The 25532-nt window shown below is 49.7% G+C and overlaps 1 protein-coding gene across 1 annotated transcript in view; it reads left to right on the top strand.

Moving 5' to 3' along the window:
- The first annotated feature begins 6656 nt into the window (after positions 1 to 6656).
- The window catches only part of Man1c1 (mannosidase alpha class 1C member 1), a 139778-nt gene continuing 120902 nt past the window's right edge, over positions 6657 to 25532 (top strand). Inside the window, exon 1 of the mRNA XM_031379030.1 lies at positions 6657 to 7483. Coding sequence (XP_031234890.1) covers positions 6959 to 7483 — 525 coding nt within the window. The 5' untranslated portion in view covers positions 6657 to 6958. The remainder of the gene's footprint in view (positions 7484 to 25532) is intronic.

The raw sequence follows: 25532 nt of genomic DNA, 5'->3' as shown, positions 1-25532 counted from the left end.
GATTCGCTTCTCTTTCTCTTTGCAGCACTAGGCCCACTCTTCCTGCTCTGACAGCATACAGGACCTGATGCTACAGCTTGACAAGTTGGAAATAGTCAAGCCTTCCTTGTCCCTCAGAAGTGTGACATTGGGTCCATCTCAATGTCGTCACTTCTGCAAAGGGAGAGCAAAAACACCTGCCTCAGGGGTGCTCAGTCAGTCAATCGTGTGTGTGTGTGTGTGTGTGTGTGTGTGTGTGTGTGTTGCACTTGTGTGCCTCTGTGCCTGGGTGGGGGTCAGAGGGCAGCTTGTAGGAATTTGTTCTCTCCTACCATGTAGAAAGAACGAAGGCCATCCTTGGCCGCTGGTACTTTTGCCCTCTGAGCATCTCGCTGCCCCTCAGAGGTGGTCTTCTCCACCCGGTGATTTATTTTCTTTAGCTTGTTGTTTTGTTTGTTTGAGACACAGTCTGAATCTGTAGCCCAGGCTGGCTTTGAACCTGTGACAATCTTCTTGCCTCAGCCTTCTGAAGGCTGGGAATTTAGGCATGCACCATCATACCTGGCTTCTCCAACATGCTTTGCAAAAACCCTGCCCCATGGCAAATTTCTCAGCACTCTTCCATTCCCTTCCATGTGTGTGTGATGTGTGTGTGTGTGTGAATGCACATTCCACAACACATATGTGGAAGTTAGAAAACAGCTTGCAAAAAGTCTCTTTCCATTATGTGGGTCCCAGGGGTCAAACTTGGGTCATCAGGCTCAGAAAGTAAACATCCACTAAGTCATTTCACCAGCCCTGGCTGGGCCTGTACTTAAAATAACATTCATGGGGCCTGGAGAGATGGCTTCGTGGTTGAGAGCACTGAGAACCTGGGTTCCAGAGGACCCAGGTTCAATTCCCAGCACCCACATGGCAGCCCACAACTGTTTGTAACTCCAACATCTGACACCCTCACACAGACATAAATGCAAGCAAGGCGCCAATGCACACAAAATGCAAATAAATTATTTAAAAAGAGGTAAAAAACGGGGCTGGAGAAATGGCTCAGTGGTTAAGAGCCCTGACTGTTCTTCCAAAGGTCCTAAGTTCAATTCCTAGCAACCACATGGTGGCTTACGACTATCTGTAATGGGATCTGATGCCCTCTTATGGAGTGTGAAGACAGCTACAATGTACTTACATATAATAAATAAATAAATCTTTAAAAAAAAGAGAGAGAAAAATAGCATTTGCCAATTATCTATCTCTCTGTGTGGCTTTGGGCAGTCACACTCCAGACCTCAGTTTCTTTCTTTCTTTCTTTCTTCCTTCCTTTCTTTTCCTTTCTCTCTTTAAAAGATTTATTTTATATATATGTATGTATGCATACATATATATTGTAGATGTTTACAGACACCCCAGAAGAGGGCACTGGATCACTTTACAGATGGTTGTGAGCCACCATGCAGTTGCTGGGAATTGAATTCAGGACCTCTGGAAGAGCAGTCATGCTCTTAACTGCTGAGCCATCTCTCTAGCCCCAAACCTCGGTTTCTTTACTTGTGAAATTGGCATCTGAGAGCAAGGAAGATGGTCATTAGATGAAGTGCATGAGTTTGATCCTCAGCATCCACTTAAAAAAGTCAGGAGTGAGGCTGGGCGGTGGCGGCGCACGCTTTTAATCCCAGCCCTTGGGAGGCAGAGGCAGGCGGATTTCTGAGTTTGAGGCCAGCCTGGTCTACAGAGTGAGTTCCAGGACAGCCAGGGCTACACAGAGAAACCCTGTCTCGAAAAACCACAAAAAAAAAAAAAAAAAAAAAAAAAAAAAAGTCAAGAGTGTGGCTGCTTACCCCAGCCCAGTGTAAGCAGAGAAAAGTGGTTTTGGGGACTAGCTGTTCATCAAACCCAGCTGATTCCATGAGCCCCGGAATTCCAGTGAGAGACTTTGTCTCAAAAACCAAGATGGACCTTTGGCCACATTGTGCATAAGCACACATGTAAACCTGTATACACCCATGAACCTGCACACACATGAACATCCTCCCCACCCCCAACACACACACATGATAAAAAGGATGTCGTATGTATCCCGCTGTCAGGAAGGGCCGCTCTTCTCCCAGACAGGAAGAGAGTGAAGCACAAGGCACAGGCTGGTGCCGCTTGGTTCCTTCCTGACAGGCCAACTCCATCTGCATTGCTTCTCAGAGAAGAATCCCCTTGAAGGGAAGCTTCGTGTCCTACTCAGGGCCGCACGCCCAGACCCTCTGCCCTTGGCACACAGTAGGTGTTCAGTATAGTCCTCACTGGATGAGTGTCAGTAGCAACAGGAAACACGCTCTGCCCATTAGATCTGTGGGATACCTACCAGCTCATCTGTGGGATACCTACCAGCTCATTTGAGTGTTTCCAGGACAGCTAAGGCGACATAGAAAAACCCTGTCTTTTTTTTTTTTTTTAAAGATTTATTTATTACTAGTAGTATAAATAAGTACAGTGTAGCTGTCTTCAGATACATCAGATTTCATTATGGGTGGTTGTGAGCCACCATGTGGTTGCTGGGATTTGAACTCACGACCTTTGGAAGAGCAGTCAGTGCTCTTACCCATTGAGCCATCTCACCAGCCCGCAAAACCCTGTCTTGAAAAACCAAACCAAGGGGCTGGTGAGATGGCTCAGTGGGTAAGAGCACTGACTGCTCTTCCGAAGGTCCTGAATTCGGATCCCAGCAACCACATGGTGGCTCACAACCACCCCTAATGAGATCAGACGCCCTCTTCTGGTGCGTCTGAAGACAGCTGCAGTGAATTATGCTGGAGTAAGCGGGGCCGGAGCAAGAGGGGCAGGCAGAAGGTCCTGAGTTCAATTCCCAGCAGCCACATATATGATAGCTCACGGCCATCTGTACAGCTACAGTGTACTCATACACATAAAATAAAATAAGGATAAATTTTAAAAAACCAAACCAAACCAAAAAACCGCATAAGGTTGTTCTGAAGAGTCAATGAAGAATTACCTGGAAAGTGTTCACTTCGTGTCCCTCCTTGAGCCTCATTTTCCCCTCCTGTAAATGGGTATCTACTCATCACTCACTTATTCACACTGTTTAAGACTCAGGGAAGTAGCTGAGTGGTGGCTGTGGCGGCTGTGGCAGCGCATGCCTTTGATCCCAGCATTCAGAAGGCAGAGGCAGGCAGATTCTGAGTACCAGGCCAGTCTGGTCTACACAGGGAACACCGGCTTGAAAAAACCAAACAAGGGCTGGAGAGATGGCTCAGCAGGTTAAGAACACTGACTGCTCTTCCGGAGGTCCTGAGTTCAAATCCCAGCAACCACATGATGGCTCACAACCATCTGTAATGAGATCTGATGCCCTCCTCTGGTGTGTCTGAAAACAGCTACTGTGTACTTACATATAATAAATAAATAAATCTTTGGGCCGGAGCAAGTAGGGCTGGAGTGAGAAGGATAAACAAAAATAAAAACAAACAAACGAACAAACACTCCCCAACACCCTGAGGGAAGTCACGGAGGCCTGCAGGCTCTAGTTCTTGCCAGGAGGGTCTCTGTGGATGATAGCCAGTGGGAGAAGAGGAACATTACATGTGGTTCTACAGGGCCCAGAGGTGTGGCTGAGGATACCTCAGGGTCTCAGAGAGCTAGCTAGCAAGTGTGTAAAGGTTATAGGTCTAGCAGCATGCACACGTGCACGTGTGTAAGGTTATGGGGCCAACAGCGTGTGTGCGTGCATGCGTGTACCATTGACATCAGGTCAGTGTGAATGAACAGCCCTGTAGGTTCTGATTCTGTGCTCTAAGTGCCTCTAGGATGCTGCCTAGCCCCTGGCTCACGAAGCAGACCAGGGATTGTGTGGGAAGTCCATCAGAGTGAGCACGATGCTCAGTCTTCCTGTTTTCTATCTCCTCCAGTGACTGCCCCCCAGCACACACTCACTCACGCTCACACACACACTCACATATTCACTCACACACACATTCACTCACACACACTCACATACTCACATTCACACACACACGCTCACATACACATTCACACACATATACTCATACATTCATATACACACACTCACACATTCACACACACTCATACACACATTCACTCACACATTCACACACACTCACTCACACACTCACTCACATTCACACACACACTCATACATTCACTCACATTCACACACACACACTTTCACTCACATACACAGACATTCACTCACACATTCACACACTCACTCATTCACATACACACACACTCAATCATTCACATACACACTCACACACATATTCACACACACACTCACACAGATATTCACTCACACATTCACATACACTCATTCATTCACACACACACTCACACACACATTCACACACACTCACTCACATATACACTCACACATTCATACACACACTCACTCACACATTCACACACACACTCACTTAGACATACACTCTGTCTCTGTCTGTTTCTCTGCCCCACCCTCCTCTCTCTGTACAGACAAGCTGTCATCATGGGCTAGGTCCCTGCGTTCTTCTCCAAGCACATGCCAGCAGTCTCCTGTAGGATCCACCGAGAAGGCTGGTCATGGGAGGCATGCAGGAGAGGAGCACACACATGCATAGCTCATGCACTAAGCTAACTCCAGGGAACTGACTCCTGCCAGCCAAGCTCATAAGAGACTGAAACATTTGAAGTAGAAATTTACATATAAGCTAGGTATGTGGGGAGAAATTATTCATCTCTGGTGACCAAAATATTTGCACCTGTTACCGACAGTAGTCTTTTATCTTGTATTTTCAGCAGAGAGAAATTTATATGCCAGGGGTATTTAAATGTCAGGAGTGGGTGTATTGGCAATGGTTTGGTCAGGGTTAGAAGGAAGCCTCAGTGGCCCATTTGCCTCAGGGAAGAAGCAAGATTTATGAGGTGAGAGCCTGCCTGGGCTGCCTCCTCCCCGGAAAGACGTCCCTGCAGTATTTTCTGTCTTGTCAACGCCGAGTTTCATTTTAAATTGCAGCTGAAAGCAGATATTTTCCCCCTTGCCTATTACACCTCTTAATTTGTCTCTCCCTACGCTGTTGTCTCTATAAAGTGTTTTGCATGAGAGACCCACACAGCAGTGTTGTTTTGGCCCCCGGTGAGGTTTAACAGCAAAGGAAAGACTAAGTCCACGGATGCCTGTGCCTTGGGGCAGGGGCACACGTGTCTGACCACACATGCCTGTGTATGTGTGGGCTTGTGGAGGTGTCTCTGGGTACGCCTGTGCACATGCCAATGTTTGCTTATTTAGAACTGTCTAGATACACTTTGGCATAACTGCTAGGGTGTCCGTGCTGAGATTAAGTGTATGTAAGCACACACCCACACGGCAGCCTCTGTATGCATAAAAATGCAAATGTTCACATACATGCATATCCTATGTATGACCCGTGCATATGTCCAGGTCCCCGCGTCTCTCTCTGTCGGTCCCTGTCTCTTCTTGCTTTTCATGTTAGCGTCTCTCGCCAACCCCACCCAAAGGCCTTGGTCACGTTTTTTGGTGGCGGTTTCCGAAGAACCCTGGAAATACTGATTCAGCCAGACCTAACCGCGGCCACAGCCATCCCCATCCCCCCCAGAGCAGCTGTTCTACCGCGGCTGGTGTGAGCGTAGAACATCCATGTCTACCAGCAACCTGGCAATCCTCAGCCGGTGCTGAGAAGTGACAGGGTCCCCCAACGATGGGCAGCGCCTTCCAGACCGACCTGGTCTCCTGGCCCTTCCCGGGGAGACCGAAACACCGAGCGGCGCAAGGCGGAGGTGGGCGGTGGAGGGGGGCGTCTCGGTCTCTCGGAGTCCAGCGAACGCTGGGCAGAAACCAATGGGTGAGTGTGGCCCTTCGGGGATCCCTCGGAAGCAGCCAATGACCTCGCTCCGCTCTGCACCCCGCCCTCTCCACAGCGCGCAGCTGGACCATTGGAGCTGGCAGGATGGGGGAGCGCAGCGCCGGCCCCGGGAGCGGGGGGCGTGGTCCAAACTAGGACCCGCCCATCCCTCCCGGCTAGGTTCCCCATTGGCCGGACTGCGGCGCCGCGGCGGGCGGAGGGGCGGGGCGCGAAGCGCGCTGTGGGCGTGGCCTGAGGGCGTGGCGGACGGGGGGCGGGGCAGCGGCGCTGTCGCAGTGAGAGCCCGAGCGGCGGCCCGTCTGGAGCTGCGGCGGGGCGAGCCTGCGCGGCTAGCGGAGCCGCGGGGCCGGGGAACAGGTGATCGCAGCGGGAGACCCGCGCCCTCCCGAGTAGCGGCGCACGAGCCAGCGCTTCCGGGCTCGGCGGCAGCCTCCCAGCCCCGGGTTGACAGAGGCCAGCTGCAGGCTTCGCACACGCTTCCCCTCTCCGGCATCCCTCTCCCCGCGCGAAGCCTCTGAAGCCCCCGGGTCCCGCGCAGCCTCGGGAGCGGCAGCCGCGCGCGGCGGAGCAAAGTTGTGGACGTGTCCCGACCGCCGGGCCCTGCGCCGTCCCCGCCGGCTGGGCGCGCGCTCCAGAAGCGGCGCTCGACCTGCAGCCCCCGGGGGCTCCCTTTGCAAACTGCTCCGGAGGCTTGAAACTTCGGGTGCGGGCGGGTCGGGGCCTGCGTCCTGCGCACCCTCCGCGAGGGCGTCGCGGACGGCATGTGACCGCTCCGGCGCGGGAAGGCGCGGGAGGGCGCGGGCTCCGTGGACCAGGCGGAGGGCAAGGCAGGCTGCGGCGCGCGGCGGGCCCGGGCTCCAGCCGAGCAGCTCCCCTCGCCCGGGCCCCGCCGAGGCCGCCGCGCCCCCGCCCCCGCCCCCGCCCCCGCGCGGGAGGATTCGCTCCAAACTCCCTGAACTTCGGGCGGGTCCCCGGAGCGGCGGCCTCGAGGTGCGCAGCCCTGCTCCGGGACCCCTGCCGCTTCGTTCTCGCTCCGCATCCCTGAGGACTCCCGGGGCCCCGGGCGGAGCTGACAGCCCCCTGCTGCTGGCCGCGCAGCGATGCTGGTGAGGAAAGTGCCGGGCTTCGTCCCGGCCTCGCCGTGGGGGCTGCGGCTGCCGCACAAGTTCCTTTTCCTGCTCTTCCTCTCGGGCCTCGTCACCCTGTGCTTCGGCGCCCTGTTCCTGCTGCCCCACTCCTCTCGCCTCAAGCGCCTCTTCTCGGCCTCGCGGACCCAACAGCCTGGCCTGGAGGTGATGGCCGAAATCGCCGGCCACCGCTCGGTGTCAGAGCAAGAGCCGCCTCCCAACCCTGCCCCTGCGGCTCCCGCCCCGGGGGAGGACGATCCCAGCCGCCTGCTCGGTGCCCTCCGTAGGAAAGGGTGGCTGCGGCGAACCCGCCCCACCGGGCCCCGGGAGGAGGGCAACAGGGTTGCCGCCCTCAGGCCGCAGGAAGAGAGCGTCCGGTTCAGTTTCGACTACAGTGGTTTCCGCAGCCGCCTTCGACACCCGGTCTTGGGGACAAGGACTGATGAGAGTAAGGAGTCCCAGAGTCTGGTGCGAGCTCAGCGAGAGAAAATCAAAGAGGTAAGCACCACCACCCCCGCCCCCCCATACACACCTCCCGCCAAGACTTATAGCTGCAAGCGTTTCCCCACCTTCTTGGCCTCTCCTGGCTCCTGGTCTACCCGAGACCCTTCAGGCACGCCCCAGCACCGCCCCTCAATCCAAAGTTACTCTCTTCCCTTGGTGCATACTTGAGGGTAACCAGGCTAGTTTATGGCTCCTTACCCAAACCTCCAGGTAGATTTTTTTTATTCCCGTTGAGTTCCCAGTCCTGGTGGGCTCCAGGCTTTCCCTGATGGCTTGCTAATAGGAGTGGATTCTAGGTCCTTAGTTTTCATTTGTACAGGAGGGAGTTACTAGAAACCCTCTCCCTCACCGTGTGTTTTTTAAGTCTTGACTTATCCTAAGCTCCAGCAAACTATGGAAAAACCAAGACATGTGAGGTATTGGTGTCCTGTTTTGTAATCTCTCGGCATCTTGCAGACCAGAGATCTTGAGGCATCCCTGCTAACTGCTTCTATCGAGCTTTGCCACAGTTGTACATAATTGCATGTGAAAGACGAAGGAGTAATCAATAAAGCAGTGGTAATGTTACAGAAGCTCTGAGGTTATTGGCTTAATGAGGCGGGTCTTGGACTGGTTCCCCGTAAGGAGTGGGCCTCAGAGGGATTTAGAAGGATCACTTAGACTTGAGTCACAGTCTTAAGTTTTAAGACATCAAAAACAAACACGGCTTGGAACTGGCTTGCCGACAATTGCCAAGAGGCCACCGGTACCTGAGTGTTCTTGCCCCACCCCAGCTTAGAGTGGTCTGTGTGAGATGCTTGGCCAGCAGAGGAGAGGGGGCTGCAGTGACACCCCCAGGCCACAAGGGGGCTGTGAGTAAGCACTGGGCCAAGGTCTCCCAGGAAAGAAGAGGTTGCTGTCCCCCCTCCTGGGGACCCAGAAGGAAAGCATTGCTTCAGTCTGGACCTCTGAGTTTACAGCAGGAAGTCAGCAGGGCTCTTTGCATTTCTAGAGAGAGCAGGCCACAGCTTTAGGGTCTCTGCTGCCAAGATCTTCCAGAGCCATTGGAAGGCTTGGCTCCGCTCTGTGGGAGCTGTCCTCCCAGCACCTCATCTCATCACCATTTGCAGCAGCTGGTACCCCAAGGTGCTGTGCTGAGCCCTGCTTGAGATTCTATATAAGCAATCACAAGACCTGTGGGAACCACACATGAGCTAAGTCCTTGGTGTGTGCATGCTTGTGTGTGCACTTGAGAGCAACTTCAATTCCACAGTTTTCACTCATCTTTCAAAGGTTAATCAGAGACTAGAATTTATAACAGTTAAGCGAGAGCCATCATTTCTGCCCTTTCTGTTCAGGGGCTTCTTGTGTTCAGTTCACCTGGGCCACCTGCCTCTCCCTTTCCTGAAACTGTCTCTTAACGCAGCCCCTCTTTCCACTCTTCTAAGCTTCCTTGGTGGGCCACAGCCCCCAGTGAAATCACACATACATCTCGTGCATGCCGTCTCTCATGGGATGCCTAGAGCGGCCAAGAAATTGTCAAGAAGATCTCTGAAAGCATTGGGAATTTTCCAGTGTGGGAGAGGTAAAAGGAACCACTTCTGAAAGCCTCCCTGGTAGGGTATGGACAGGTGAAGGGGTGCGGGCAGGGGGTACACGGAAAGCCTAGGGGATGGGAGGCACGTCAGGGTGACTCCTGGAGGGGATCTTGGTCCTGTCTATGCAGACACAGCCTTTGTTACCAGCGGAGGCTGGTTCTCCCCACCTGCTGCAGTGGCTGGGGCTGGCAGGAGGTGTGAGCACTGTAGGCTGTGCAGGTGAGCATGGCTGGGGCTGGTAGGAGGTGTGAGCACTAGGCTGTGCAGGTGGGTGTGGCTGGGCTGGTAGGAGGTGTGAGCATTGTAGGCTGTGCAGGTGAGCATGGCTGGGGCTGGCAGGAGGTGTGAGCACTGTAGGCTGTGCAGGTGAGCATGGCTGGGGCTGGTAGGAGGCGTGAGCACTGTAGGCTGTGCAGGTGGGTGTGGCTGGGCTGGTAGGAGGTGTGAGCATTGTAGGCTGTGCAGGTGGGTGTGGCTGGGCTGGTAGGAGGTGTGAGCACTGTAGGCTGTGCAGGTGGGTGTGGCTGGGCTGGTAGGAGGTGTGAGCACTGCACAATGTGCTGGTGGGAGTGAGGTAACAGAGTGGGAGCAGGGCTGCATGGTAGCAGGTATCTGGATGTGTGAAGTGTCATCTCCTTACACCTCTGGTTGTAGCTAGAAGCACATTTGTGGCTCCTTGCAATTGCTGTTCTACGTCCTCCTTGCTCCATATGCAGATTGCAAGCTCCTCAGAGTGGTGGGCTCAGAGCTGTATTCACAGATATATTTAGGGACCTGTGGTCTTCTCAGGCTACTTGACTTTGAACCCTGCCCCATGTCCCAATCCTGAAAATGGTGGCTAGAAGTTAAGACACAGTGACTGTCTTTGTTGTCCCATCAGAGGAGGGCATCCTGCTGGAGGTGCCTGTCCGCGATTCTCCTTCAGTTTCTCTCTGTGTTATGCCTAGGGTTGGGTCATTTTAAAGGTGCCTGTTTTTGGAAAGGGATCATGGCATTTGTCTCTGGTTTGTTTATCTTCAGACACCAATTGATTAGACCCAGGGAGAAGAGGAGAACTAACATCTGATAAAAAGAGACCTGTTCTTTTAAGATGAGGTTTTTGAAAGTGGAAGTAAGCATTAGGACAGAATCAGAGAGAGTGACGGATGAGAGCAGATGGAAACCGGACAGACACTCTGGCTCCAGAGCAAGTAAATGTCTTTGTGAACATTCTGGTGTGAGAGATGGATGTGGCTGCTGATAAGATGTGTTGAGGCCACAGCTTCTGGTTATCCATGTGTCAGGACATATTTTATCACCCTCCCATCCCGGCGTTGAAGCCCTAGGTGTTGGAGATGGGGAGCACCAAGAGAACATGGGTTGGGATCTTAGCTCAGCTGCCAACTGTCTGTCTTTGGGTAAGCCACACCCCTTCCTGCCTGGACCTTCCTGTAGGACTGGATGAAGAAGTGATAGGCTGTTGGTGGATGAGGGTCCAGCTTTGGCCCCTCTGTAGACTTCTAAGCCAGTCAGAGAGGTCTCAGCATTGAACTTTCTCTTTTCTTGTTCCTCTTGGTCCAATGAGGTCAAGTGGAATCATGTGGTGATGTTTTGATGGCAGTGATACTGTCTCCCTAGCTTGTACCCATGAATAGCTATCTAAATGCTGCTTAATTTAGTTATTCCCAGCACTCATATTGAACTTGGGGGAGGTGGGGTTGAATGGGTTGCGGCTTGGGCCCGAGAAGGGCAAAGATGGCTAGAATGTACAACGGCGTTCCGAGGATCATACATAAACCCACAGGGATGCTTTCTGGCATTGTGGTATGATACCATCTACACCGGTGTTGCGATGTATTCATAGCTGTCCTGGGACATGTGCAGCTTGAGGGCTGCAGGTTGGACATGTTTGATAGGGGTGGGGGAGCGGTCACCGTCCATTGGTGGATGGTCTGTGGACTCAAATTCAGGTTTCTCCAACAAGAGCTGGAAACAGGCAGCCTGTTAGCATCACATCCCAGTGAAATAACTTACACTGTCTTGATCTCATGGTGATAGGTTGCTGATCTGAAAACCCTTGTGAGCCCTTCCCAGTGAAGGGAGCTTTTGTCAGAGGGAATGGGCTGTCCAGATACTGGGCACTGGTTTTGGGTACCTATAATGGGCACGTCCAGATAATGGGCACTTCTAGCCCATTTGTTACTTTTGAAAACAAATTGCAGGAAGGATCATTTCTTCTGGCTCCTCTTCCCGAAGTGCTTGTCCAGGCAGAGAAGGACCTGGATTGAGATTCTCCGTCCTTGGGCAGTTAGCCCTGGACTCTCATGTGTCAGCTCACAGCAGTCTTGCAAATGTTCCATCCTGGGTTCATGTCTGACCTTGGTCTGGGTCTTGGTCTTGATATGGTAAAGGCAATAGACCAGGACTCGGGGCACGTTTCTCTTCCCCGTGCCCCTACCCCCATGTTTACGGCTGTGTTTATGGATCTGACATTTAGTTGGCTCAGCTACTTGAATATTGATCCAGTTTTATTAAAGATCTGTAGTTTGGGCTGGGGAGGTTGGTCCATTGGCAAAGTGCTTGGGGACCTGAGTTTGAGTCTCAGAAGCTATGTGAGAAAGCAGAGCTTGATGGCATGTCCTTATCTTGGTCAGGGGGAGGTAGAGACTGATGGATCTTGAGGACTTATTGATCAGTCAGCCTGCTCTACTGGGCAATGAAGAGACCCATTGGTTTTTCTCTGCAGGGTGTCTCTGTGTAACCCTGGCTGTCCTGGAACTCACCCTGTAGACCAGGCTGGCCTTGAACTCATAGAGATGAGCCTGCCTGTGGCTTCCGAGTGCTGGGATTAAAGGCATGCACCACCACTGCCCTGCTAAGAGACCCATATTTAAAAAAATAGAAAAAAAAAACCAGGTTAAGTTAGCTATTGCTAAGCTGGACTCCCCAATTTTGATCCCTGAAACCCACATGGTGGAAGGAAAGAACTATTTCCAAAAGATGTGCCTGACCTTCACTGACAAGCTAAGATGCTGTGGCATGTGTCTTGCATCCCTCTCCATAGGCAAAAGAAATAAGTGTAAAAAAAGAATTGCTGTTCTTTTTTTTTTTAAATAATTATTCAGACACACCAGAAGAGGGCACCAGATCTCATTATAGATGGTTCCAAGCCACCATGTGGTTGCTGGGAATTGAACTCAGGTCCTCTGGAAGAGCAGTCAGTTCTCTTGACCTTTGAGCCATCTCTCTAGCCCCTGCTGTTCTTTTTTACTTTTTATTTATTTATGACGTGCTCTTTGTATATATATGGTACATGCCATAAGAAGAGGGCATCAGACTCCATTACAGATGGTTATGAGCCACCATGTGGTTGCTGGGAATTGAACTCAGGACCTCTGGAAGAGAAGCCAGTGCTCTTAACCACTGAGCCATCTCTCCAGTCCTCAAGAATTGCTGCTCTTAGAAGAAAGGCAAAAGATGTATACCACCAACCACCTGAGGTTGACCTCTGGCCTCCATATGCATACACACACACACACACACACACATACACACACACACACACACATACACACGTACACATGCACACACGTGCCTGTGTGCGCTCCTCCTAACAAGTACCACATGCGTATGAACACACAAAAAGATCTGCAAATGAACAGTTAAGGCGCTGGTAGTTGAGGCTGGATCTTTGCCCCAAGATCACCTAGGATTTCCAAGGAAGGGGGTGAGGGTGGGGTCTCTAGCCATGTTTAAGGGCCCGAACTGCTCAACCCAAGAGATTGGCTAGCCGTATCAGTAATTTTCCAAGGTGGAGTTCCCGAAAATGAACTCTCTCCTGCCTGGATAGCAGGTACCTGGAAGATCCTTTTTAATTATCCCAAAGTGCCTTTGGCTTGGTACGATGTATCCCTGGCTCTACCCTTGGGGCCTGCCACCTCAAGCCTCCAGGATATTGCTGACTGTGACAGGTGATGGTGTCATCTTGTCGAGTGATCTTTGCTCCTCATTAGTAGGCTGGTTCATTAGTCATGTGCGGTTTCTCTGTATCTTTGATTTATCATCACTGGTACCGGGGACAGGTAGGAAAATTAAAAGGCCCTGTGTTCTTTGTAGCATGTGAATATTGGGGCCTGGGAGATGCACAGGATAATTAATATTAGGAGTGGCGCGGATCGAAACAGCTCTGCCTGGAAGAGCTGGCTGCAGACCACTGAAGGTCCTTCCAGTCTTTCCTGCTTCTCCGTTCCTTCCTGCCTAGATGTGTAGTTCATTCACGTAGATGGAGACGCTGGCTTTCAACTTTCTGGGTTGCCAGGCTTTTGGGGGGACTGAATGTTAGAGAAGTGATTGCTTCCTGGGCCTGACATCCTTAAGTCTGTCGTTAGTGTTAGATAAGAAACAAATAAAATGATGCCTGTAAAGAAATCAGCTGTTTATTTCACAGTCGAGTTAGCGGGGGTGGGGTAGGGGGGCAGGGTGAGGATATGGATTCCCTGAGGTGTTCAGAGTGACTGATTTATATCCCTGTTCACAAGATGCTTTTTCTCCAGCTTTCCCACAAGACCAATCCATTACTCCGCCAAAAATAAATATTGTGATATATATTAGTCTTCGCTCAGAGGGTCTTTACATCTTTTCTCTTATTGGAAAAAATAAATCAGGCTCGTAGATGGCAAACCTGGCACAGGGAAGCTGCTTGGTACACTCAGTGGGCACTGGGCCTTGTGAGTGGTGGTGCTCGGGCTCCGGGACATCGCTGGACGGAATCCTGAGATGAGGGCAGGGTAGGGGATGGGCCAGGAGTGTTAGGGAACCCTACTTCTTGTTGTGGGTCTGTTGGCCACACAGGTGGTGGCAGCTTAGCCGTGAAGTGATGAATTTGGAATATAAAACAGTTGTTGCCTTGAATGAAATCATGGCTGTTTATTTCATGTCTGAGAGACGGGACCATATGTGGCACATGGTCGAGTGTCATGAGGGGGGAGGGAGGTATGTGTGTGTGGGGTTGACAGGGTGATGGGGGTCAACTGTTACTACAGCTTGGTGTGCCTGCCGTTCAGAAACACCAGGTTCGTTCAGACAGCAATGGCTCCTGCTTTTCCACCAGCCTCGGGCAGAGACTTGACTCACTAAGATTTGCATAACCGGGGGGAGGGGGGACCAATACATTTTTGGACTCTGTGTTTCCATGGCTGATAATGGAGACTCTGCAAAGGAATTTTGACCACCAGAGGATCCTAGTCCCACTTCCTTCTTCCTCCTTTATGTCTCTTCTCTCTGGGACTAGTTAGCACCAAGCTTAGGCATAGATCTTCTCCTTTTGGACACGGTTTCTCTGTGTAGCCCTGGTCTAGAGTGGCTACTCACTCTGTAGACTAGGCTGGCCACCATGGCCCAGCAGATCTTGTTTTCTATGCAGGCGAGAGAGCCCTCATGAACCCTGTTTCTGCATCCCTACCTTTCAAAAGCGCAATAGCCACAAGGACCATGGCCACAGGCCTGAGCATGGTGGCTCAGCTGCAGGTGTTTGCTGCCTTTCTAGGTTTGTTTTCTAAGATTTGGGTTGAGATCTGGGAGGCAGGTGTTCAGTCTGTGCTGTCTCTAACCTCAGCAATGGCTTTTTTGACTAAAGCTCGAAGCAGGAGTAGCTGGCCACAGGATTAGTCTGTGGAAACTCTTGTGAGGCAATTTTGTGGTTCCCCACCACCACCAGATTTAAAAAATATATATGTACATGTGTGCCTGTGTGAGTTTATGTGCATACATGTGTCCTTGGCGGGGCGCTGGATCCCCTGGGATGGAGGTTACATACATGTGGTAGCAAGCTGCCTGATATTGATGCTGAGAATCAAGCTTGGCCCCTCTACATGAGCCGTGAGTGCTCTTAGCCTCTGAGCCATGTCTCCACCTCCAGAGTTGGCATTTTGACGAGTACCCTCCTAGGTAAAGGAACAACAATCGGGCTTTTGTCTGGCATATTCTGGGTCAGCTCCTTCCTGGTGAGCATCCATTAAGTAGCAGCCATTTTTCAGCCAACACATAAGAGGGGACTGTGTTCTCCCTCCGTACCTTCCACCTCAGCCACTTTCCACAGTACCCGCCCACCAAGCACACGTCATTCTTGCCAACTCAGTGGCCTTCATGCACACTGCTGTGCAGTGCCACCATGCCCTGAAGGGTCCAGGATTCCCACCTGTCATCACTGGTCCTGTGTGTTCTGTCACAGCTTCATGGTGTAGGCGGTATTTAGGTAAGTATGGTTTATATATTGTGAGATGCATAGATTTTTTTTTTTTCAGGGGGCAGGGTTTAAGACAGGTCCTTCTGTCTGTCTGTCATTAGTGAGGACTCCAGTTCCATGTAAGATGAATAGGAACTGGTTGCTCTTGTTTTGTTTTTAAGACAGGGTTTCTTTGTGTAGCTCTGGCTGTCCTAGAACTCACTCTAGATCAGGCTTGCCTTATAGATCAGACTGGCCTTGAACTCAGCAATCCACCTACCTCTGCCTCCCAAGCATGGTCCTAAAGGTGTGTGCCAGGGCCTCCAGGCATGTGCCAGGACCTCCAGGCATGGGCCTTATTCTTATTTCATCATTATAGTATCAGTCATAGTTTTCTAGTGAATACCTTTTATCAAGTCAAATAAATTCCCTCCTATTCCTAGTGTGCTGAGTGTGTGTCTGTGTGTGTCTCTGTGTGTGTCTGTGAGTGTGTGTGTGTCTGTGTGTGTGTCTGTGTGTCTGTGTGTGTGTCTGTGTGTCTGTGTGTGTGTCTGTGAGTGTGTGTGTGTCTGTGTGTGTGTCTGTGTATGTGTCTGTGAGTGTGTCTCTGTGTGTGTGTCTGTGTGTGTGTCTGTGTATGTGTCTGTGAGTGTGTCTCTGTGTGTGTCTGTGAGTGTGTCTGTGTGTGTATCTGTGAGTGTGTGTATGTCTGTGTGTGTGTCTATGTGTGTGTATCTGTGTGTGTATCTGTGTGTGTCAGTGTGTCTGTGTGTGTGTGTCTGTGAGTGAGTGTGTCTGTGAGTGTGTGTGTCTGTGTGTGTCTGTGTGTGTGTGTGTCTGTGTGTGTGTGTGTCTGTGTGTCTGTGCGTACATACATGCATACATGTGTGCCTGTGGAGGTCAGAGGACAACGTCGGGTCTGATTCCTCTGGTACTATGCACCGTCCCTTTGAGACTGTCATTGTCTTGGAACTCACCAGCGAGGCTAGGCTGGCTGGGCCTTGAGCCTCAGGCACCCACCTGTCTCTGCCTCTCTGGAGGTGGGATTACAAGTGTGAACCACCGTGCTCGGCTTCCAGGGATGCACTGAGCCACTGTCCTCGTGCCAGGGGGACTGAATGCTGTCAGATGCTTTTCCCAAATCTGTGGAGATGGTGACACTGGTCTCCTCTTTAACCCTGTCACTATGGTAAGGCAGGATGATCTAAAAAGAACATTAAACCAGTGTACTTGATGTCCTGATAGTTTGTTGAGGGTTTTGCCCGTAGTTTTATCGTAAGAAATTCTTATCTGTCTTTTGATGTCTACACTGTAACAGCCTCACAGATGGCTTCTCTTCTCTCTGCATTTTGAAAGAATTATGTGTGAGTGTGTTCTTTTTATTACAGGGTCTCTTGTCCCCTTGGACTCCAGTGTGGCTGAGGATGACCTTGAACTTCTGGTCCTCCTGTCTCCCGAGTGCAGGATTTATAGGAGTGTATGAATGAAGATACCACCCCAGACAGACACACAAATACATAAGTTTTTTTAATTTAAAAGTAGTGTTTTGTTTGTTTGTTTGACATAATTTTTTTTTTGAGGCAGGGTTTCTCTATATAAGAACTGTCCTGGAGCTTGCTCTGTAGACCAGGCTAGTCTCACACTCGCACAGCCTGCTTCTGCCTCCTGAGTGCTGGGCTTAAAGGTGTGTGCCACCATCTGGCTTGTAAGATTTTAAAATTTTTAAATGTTTCTTGGTTTTCTTTTTCTTTTTTTCTTTTTTCTTTTTCTTCTTTTGGATTTTCGAGACAGGGTTTCTCTGTGTAGCCCTGGCTGTCCTGGAACTCACTCCATAGACCAGGCTGGCCTCGAACTCAGAAATCCACCTGCCTCTGCCTCCCAAGTGCTGGGATCAAAGGCGTGCACCTGGCCATTTTAAGTGATTTTAAAAACTATATTTTTATATTATTACTTGCTTTTCAAAAGATGGTTTCTTTGGGTAGCCTTGGCTGTCCTAGAAGTAGCTCTGAAGACTAGGGTGGCCTTGAACTCACAGAGACTCCCCTACGTCTGCCTCCCAAGAACTGGCACTAAAGGCATGCACCCCCCACTGCGCAGCTTATAATTTATTTTTTACTTCTGTGTAGATGCGTGTATCTGTATGCATGTATCTGACGTGTGTAGGTACCAAGGAGGCCAGAAGAGAGTATCAGATTCCCTGGAGATTTAGTTACGGGTGACTCTGAGCAACTAGACATGGCTGCTAGGGCTTATGCTGAACTCCTGGCCTCTGGAAGAGCAGCAGCACTCCGAAGCCATCTCCCCAGCTCCTTACATCATGTCCTGATTGTTAGTGCTTTCTCTGTACTGCCGTCTACCTTGAGGTGGCACATCATATCACCTAACACCCTGATGATGGGCTTGCATTTGCTCTGTCTTCATTTTGTTGTCCTACATTTTTAGTTTTACATAGACATAAATATATGCATATGTATGTGTTTATATATATATACATATACATATATTTTAGCAATGGTTATAAACACCATAGTAGAGTCGGTGTTATTTTGGCTTTATTTTAAACAATCAGTTGTCTAAAGAGAGTAATAAAGCTTTCCACCCACATTCTTACCGTTTTGAGTGCCTTTAATTTTTTTCTTCTGTGTTTGTGTTCCTGTCTGCTTTCATTTCCATTTAGCTTGAAAACATTCTTTTTAACAGTGTAAGTCTGCTGATGACAGATTCTTGCAGTTTCTGTTTGTCTGAAAAAAGCATTTTAACTTTATTTTACTTTGGAAGTTTACTCATTCACTCCTTTTTTAAAAAATACATTTATTTATTTTTATGTGTATGAGTGTTTTGCCTGCATATATGTCTTATCAAGTGCCTCTGCCCCACATATGTTCCTGGCACCTACAGAGGCCAGATGGGGGTATCAGTCCCCTGGAACTGCAGTTATAGATGCTTGTGAGTTGACACGTGTAGTGACAGTTCTGGAATTTTGGTTTCTTTTAAAAACACAGAAATATCATAGGAATGAACTCTGCCTCCGACTGACTACAGCAGCCGACTATGATTTGGCTCATGCTGTGTTAGAGGTGTGATTTTGTCAGCTGCAGATAGTTTCTGTGACTCTGACATTCAGAGTTCTGGGGACTGTTCAGAGGGGTTTATAAATGCTAGGGCCCAGAGAGGTGTGGGTTATTGGTTGATGTTGGTCGTGGTTTGTTAAATAGTCGTGCGCAAAGAAGAAACAAGACATCCTGACAGTGAAGCTCAAACTTGCTCAAGGAACTCAGTGTCCCTACTCAAGAGGAAGTAGTCTAAGGATGAAGTCACTCCCTTCTGACTCCTGATGTTATTCAGGGTTTTTTTTCTTTTTCTCTCTTATCTAGTGTTAGGGAGTTGAAAGGGTGGAAGAAAAAGGGTGAAGAAGAACCCACAAAGTAGCCAAGACCAGCTGCTCTTCATGAGGGTGCTGAGCTCTGAACCCAGGCCTCTGGGAAGGCAGCCAGTGCTTCTTAACTGCTGAGCCAGCTCTGCAGTCCTTCATCTGTATTTTTTGAGTCAAGGTCTTTGCTAACTAGCCCAGGCTGGCCTGGAACTCACAGACTCTGCCCCCTTGGACTCCTGAGCACTGGGATTAAAGGTGTGCCCAAACCTGGCCTTCTTGGGGATTGTTTTATCTTATTTCCTGGGTTGATATTTAAATCAGCTTGGACAAGAAACCAGTTCGCATGTGTTGAGATACATTGAACTCTGTTACATATAACTCAGAGTGCTTTCTGTTGCCCTAAGGGCCAATTTCAGAAACACCCCCCCCCGCCCCCCTTCCTGGTAGCCTTCAGCTGTCAGTTCCTCTATGTCCTGATGCTCTGTTCCCTACTTGGCCAGTTTTGTCATTTTCTAACCTGCAGTTGGCTAGGAAACCATTTCATCTAGCTTGTTACCAGGATAGATACAACAGTACAAGCAGGCAGGCTAAAGAGATCTCTAAGGACGGCAGAGTCAAAGACAGCTGGTACACATTGTGGCATTTCAAGCTCCTCATTGATTGATTGATGGATGGATGGATGATTGATTGAGTGTGTGTGTGTGAGTGATATATGATTTTTCTGTTGAGTCTATCACTGAACAGTGATGAGATTCTGGAAAAGGGTCCTGGCTTCTGGTTGATCACATCTTAAATTGTGCATATTTTGTTCATTTTGTTCATCTGCTTCATGTTAAAGAGAGAGAGCTGTTTTTAGTGATCCACAACGTCCCAGCCAACATTACAGTGACTTGCCTCTCCGGGTCTCTTAAACAGTCAAATACTTCCTCTGGGTGCTTTACCTTAGGCAGAATGACTGCCTTTGGTCTTGGTTTATAAATCTCCACATTAAAAAAAAAGAAAGAAAGGGAGGGGCAGAGGAGGGGGACAGGGAGGGAAGGAAGGAAAGCTCACGTAAGCCTAATTGCTGAGTTACTGAAGGATTTCGGCGATGTGTTCTGTAAGGTCTGATCCTACCTCTCACTCTCGAATGCTCCTGATGAAGTATCATGTATCTTAGGGTTTCTATTGCTATGATAAAGCATCGACCAAAGGGGAGGAAAGGGTTCGTTTCAGCTCCAACTTCATCATGCCTCATCCCTGAGGGAAGCCAGGCAGGAACCCAAGGCAGGAACTGAAGCTGACAGACGCTAGAGGAGGGCCTCGTATGGCTTGGTCCTCGTGGCTGTCTCAGCCTGCTTTCTTATGTACTCCTGCCCAGGGATGGCACCACCCTCAATGGACTGGCCCCTCACACATCATTAATCAAGACAATACCCTACAGACTTGCCTACACACCAGTCTGATGGAAGCATTTTCTCAATAGAGGTTCCTTCCCTCTTCCCAAATGATTGGACCTTGGTTCAAGTTGATACAAAAGTAGCCAGCACAATTTATCACTGTGCATCCTGTCTCATTTGGGTAGAGGGAGGTGTTGAATCTTAGTCCTGAGTCTCTGGTGGAAGATCCCCACCCTGATGCCCTGCCCCAGCCCTGGACTGGGCTTTTCAAAAGTTACAACTTGACTTTGCCGCTAAGTGGTAATTTCCCAGGAAGACATTCTAGCCCCTGTTCTGTTTTCCTGTGTGTGTACTCTTGACCTAAATCACACTCCTTCATCCTCCTCTTGCTCTCCACAAGCCGCCCCTCCCTGCCATGTGCGTCACTTGCCTTACAGAACTCTGGAGTGGCCTTGGGTTTTAATGATAAGAATCAGTGGGAAATGAAGCCTTTCATTCCTTCCTTTCAGAAGTAGACCTTTATAAAAACAGCAAGTAAAATATAATCGATTTTGTTACCTCATCGTGCAAGGAAACCCTTTATAAAAGAGACACGTTCCTGCTTTGGCAGGAAAACAGGAGCTCAGTGCAGAGCCTCCAGCGGTTTGTGGTGCTCGCCTTCCCGGGCTGAGAAGGGGAAGGGGTGGGGATACCCACTGCTCTTGGGGTGGCACTGTGCAGGGGCATCCCATAGCCACATCTTGTTATTCATCTACTAGCTACCAGAGTAGCATCCACTCAGATGGAGTGGGCCAAGGCAGACGTGGCAGGTTTCCAGTGGTTGTACATTGTGGGTTCCCAGTGCTCAGTGTCCAGTGCTTTTAGGTTCAGTGTCAGGGAAGGAGCAGGAGTGCAGTCTTCCGGGAACTAGAGCTCTATTTAAATGCAAGAAGTAGGATTCTGAGGCCTCAGGAGTGGCTCAGCAGGCAAAAGCTGGTCCTGATTCAGCACAAAACTGAGGACCTGCATTTGGTGTCTGGGCTCCTGGATCATACTGTAGGAGAGGACTGGCTCCTTCAGTGGAAACACACACACACACACACACACACACACACACACACACTATAGAGATATAATAATAATGAGTAAGATCATTTTTGCTAATATCGTATCAAGCTGCATACATTTAATAGCTTAAAGAATAAAAATTTATTATTGTTCCAAAAAAAATTTTTTTTAAAAGAGAATTTTGACTTAGTACCTATCACCTCTATATGCAAGAATCCTCAGGGCTGGGGTGGAGCTGTTTAAAGATGCTCTTCCAGAGGACCAGGGTTCAATTCCCAGCACCCACATTGTGGCTCACAACAGTCTGTAACGCAAGATCCAGAGGATGTGACGCCTTCTTCTGTTCTCTGATGGAATTGCATGCAGGTGGTACATAGCCATACATGCAGGCAAAACACCAATACACATAAAAATTAAATTAAATGAAAAATAAAATAATCTTTAGGGAGTCTGCCTTGAAGAAAAGGGCCCAGGCTGAGATGCTGTCACCTAGAACAATCAGGTCAGAAGTTCCTGTGGTGTTCATAGCAGAGCCCTAGCATCCCATTAAGAGCTAGTAGACTGTGACATTTAGGGCAAGGACTGTAATCCTGGCTCAGCCTTGACAAGACCCCAAGAGGAAATTGACCAGGAGGCTCCAGGCCAGTAGGTTTTCATTGTGCTGTGTGGGCTCAGACATTGTTTTCTGACTTCCAGGTTGACATTTTCATGACGTCATCTGAAAGCAACGGTGGTAATTTTGGAAGGAGAATTTTCACTTTGGGATGGCACACAGTAGAAATGCCACATTCTTAGGTATTCAAAAGAGTGAGTTGTCCGAGCCTCGAGAGCGGGGCTTCGGGCCTTTATTGCCTTCTAAAATCTCATGGAGGCTTTTGGTAAACGCTACTGCACTTCCTTTTATGAAATCTGAGATGCAGACTTAATTGGACTGGCTGTAGCAGGAGCCACTGGTCCTCTAGACACTTCCCAGGTGGGTCTGGGGAGCTGCAGGTCGGCCTGCTCTGAGGTTGTTTTCAGTCTAGGCTCGTTTTGAAATTGAGTTCTTTTTTTTTTTTTCCTCACTTAAAAGGGATGCTGAAAGTTGCCTATATGTCAGACTCCCCCTGGGTTTGGAGGAGGAGAGACTGGGGCAAAGACTCCATTAAAACCAAGTTTTCCTGAGCTGAGAGTACACATGGTTCCCTTGATCTCACGGATTCATTAAAACTTTAAGAAAAATATTGGAAATACAGACGGTCCATGGAGTCTCGTTTGCACAATGAGCACAAAAGAAGGGCAAAGGGGAGCCCCTGGCTTCACAGAGCTTTATAGAATAATATTGTCACAGGCTCAGGTCACTTCCTCGTACAAATAGATGCCCAGAGGCAGGGAAGCGTCGCTTAGCTGTGTAAATATTTGCCTGTTCCGCCTAAAACATTGGGGGGGGGGAGCAGATAAACCGCAGAGATGAAAATATTTGCTTGTCCAGGAGTAGATCTGGCAGCGGGCGGTTCTCGCCCTCCCGTGGTGGTCTCTGATGCTTTCCCATCGGCGGAGCAGTCTTTGCACATTGCTTCTTGGGCCTTCTGGAGAGCCCGTGGTCAGCAGGGTGGACTGCCATCTGTAAAATCCAGTAATTGATAGAATTCAGGAGGAAAGGGTGCTTACAGTGGACCCCCAGCCCTGCTGTTGCCCCATTTTTGCCATGCTGGGTGTAACCTACCCTGAGCATTGCTGACTGGGGTTATCAGATCCAGGGCATTGAGGCTGCTGAGGTTGAAGCTGCCAGGGAAGAACTGAGAGGGTGCTACCGCTGAGCGGGAGAGATGGATGGGCCAGCTACTGAAGGTTCCGGCTGCCCAGCCTGACAACCTGAGTTGGACCCCCAGGACTTTAATGGAGACACCAACTCCCATGAGTTGCCTTCCACACACTTGTCATGATATGGGGGACCCCCCCACTTGTAAAACAAATTCGGAAAGAAATAATTTAAAACAAAGGCTATATTGTTGCTTTCCGGAAGCGTTCTTTGCAGGGCATCTGGATGGTGTCTTGCAGATCTCCATGTCTGTGAGAGAAATCTGTGAATTCTCTTCAGCCTTCAGCCGACTCACATTCGCTCTTCGGTTCTGTCCCAACTGTTTATTTCTAACAAATTCCTTGACTGATGCAGCCTATAGAAACACGTCTCATTTGCCCGTCTCTGATTTCCTTCCAGCTTGGATGGGTGGACATTCAGCCAAGGGGCACCATTGGAGGAGAGTCAGGCGTCAGAGGGGGCGATCTCTCTGTTGTTAAATCTCGCATTAAGCCATGCTTACTCTGGCTGCTGGCTGCAGGAAGCGGTGCCGGGCGGGCGTCTTGGCAGATGGCCTCGCCTGTGGTTTCCTGGAGGCCTGTGTGGGAGACGGTGTTTGTATATTGGTTTTCATTTATGTGTTGCTCCTATTTTCATCTTCCTGAGGTACCCAGATGCTATGGTGATAGATTGATTGGAAACGACTCATTTGTCAGGGTTCCGTGAGGGACTCAAGTTCCCTGCTCACATGCAGTGGAGTCTAAAATGTTTAATTAGATGCTCAGGCTTTCTTCATGGATCCATCTCCTCCAGTTCTCCCAGGACTTAAGTGGGAGAAGGACTGGGGGGGGGGGGGGGGGGTGGGTGCTTTGGGGCACAGCCTGCTCTTCCGTCCTTCATTTTGTCTCAGGGCTGCTGTCCTTTTAAATGCCGCTGTCTGTTTCTCCCCCATCACGGTAACCCTAAAAACTGCCCTCCTGTGGCTGTCGGAATCTGTAGGTCTGCTCCGTGTTGCCAAACAGGTCAGACCCCGACCTTCTCTGGATTGACATGCTTGAACTGACAGGTGTTGAGTGGAATGTTAACTGCCTTCTGTTCCTTTCTGGTTCAGCCTTTCCTGGGAACTGACCTCATTCAGTCCCAGGCGTGAAGACACGGAGGTGTGGTCTCACCCCCACGGTATAAAACATGTAGGTTGTATGCAGCTGCAGGCACACAGCGGTCGCACCACAGAGGTGTTGTATGTATGCGTAGAGGGCCGAGGAAAGAGTGTTGGGAGTGGTGGGCTTGTGGAGTCGAAGCTGGGGGTGCTGAATTGTGGGAGAGATTGGTAGGTGTGGCTGTGAGTGGTGATGTTTGGTAAGGCCAAGGTAGAAACCTTGGGTGGGCAGACGTGGGTAATTCTAGACACACTAAATGAGAGAGGCTTGTGGAATGGAAGTAGCCATTTCTGCTAGGGACTGGGGACTGGGCTTCGGGTTGGATGTGGTGAGGTTGCAGGAGTCATTGTATAGTGTGCCATGGGTCAAAGACTTTCATGCCCTGCCACTGGAGGAACACATGAAATGAAGGGGAGCAGTCAAAGCTCTTGGGAGCACCAGTATTTAGAAGAACCAGTGGCTGGGAGATGGCTCCGAAGGTAAGCTCCCTTGACGCTTTTCAGTGGATTGGAGTTCCGTTCCCAGCATCCATTTTTGTGGGGCTCACAGCAGGTGTAAAGCCAGCTCAGGAGGCTCAGCGCCTCCAGTGGCATCTGTATACACATAGTGTGCACACAGACATTCTTATACACATAAATAAAACTTTAAAAAAATCTTAAAAGAGAAAGCGGGCAATGGTGGTGCACGCTTTTAATCCCAGCACTTGGGAGGCAGAGGCAGGCAGATTTCTGAGTTCAAGGCCAGCCTAGTCTCCAGAGTGAGTTCCAGGACAGCCAGGGCTACACAGAGAAACCCTGTCTCAAAAAACGAAAAAGAGAGAGAGAGAGAAGAAGAAGAAGAAGAAGAAGAAGGAGAAGAAGAAGAAGAAGAAGAAGAAGAAGAAGAAGAAGAAGAAGGAGAAGAAGAAGAAGAAGAAGAAGAAGAAGAAGAAGAAGAAGAAGAAGAAGAAGAAGAAGAAGAAGAGAGAGAGAGAGAGAGAGAGAGAGAGAGAGAGAGAGAGAGAGAGAGAGACCTTCGTTTCCCTTCAGCTTAGCCAGGCACCCGCCATCTCCCAGCGGTATGAAGAGACTGCCTTTGGTCCTTCTACCCCGCCTCTCTCCAGGCTTACAGATGGCAGTCCTCCGTAGTTATGGACTCCAGCCTTTCTTCCTAGCTCTCACCAAGGATGGGAAACCATTTGCTGGCAGGATGTCAGGATTCACCATCGGAGGAGATCTGGGTGCCTGAGTTCTCTGCTTTCCAGCCTCCCACCGACGACAGTCATGTGACCATTTGGCTGGGCCGTTGCTGAGCCAGCTTCTATAGGCTCTCAGCTGTTCGTTTTGTTTGGTCTGTCTGTCTGTCTGTCTGTCTTTTTTTAAGACAAGGTTTCTCTGTAACCTAAACTGGCTTTGAACGAACTAGCTATATAGACTAGGCTAGTCTTGAATTCCCTATCCCCCTGCCAAGTGCTGGGGTTACAAGCAAGCACCACTACACCAAGCTGTTTATATATATTTTTTCCTTTTCTTTTTCTTTTTTCTTT

The sequence above is a fragment of the Mastomys coucha genome, unplaced genomic scaffold (assembly GCF_008632895.1).
Source record: "Mastomys coucha isolate ucsf_1 unplaced genomic scaffold, UCSF_Mcou_1 pScaffold18, whole genome shotgun sequence".
Taxonomy (NCBI): domain Eukaryota; kingdom Metazoa; phylum Chordata; class Mammalia; order Rodentia; family Muridae; genus Mastomys; species Mastomys coucha.
This window is presented reverse-complemented; position numbering and strand designations above follow the sequence as displayed.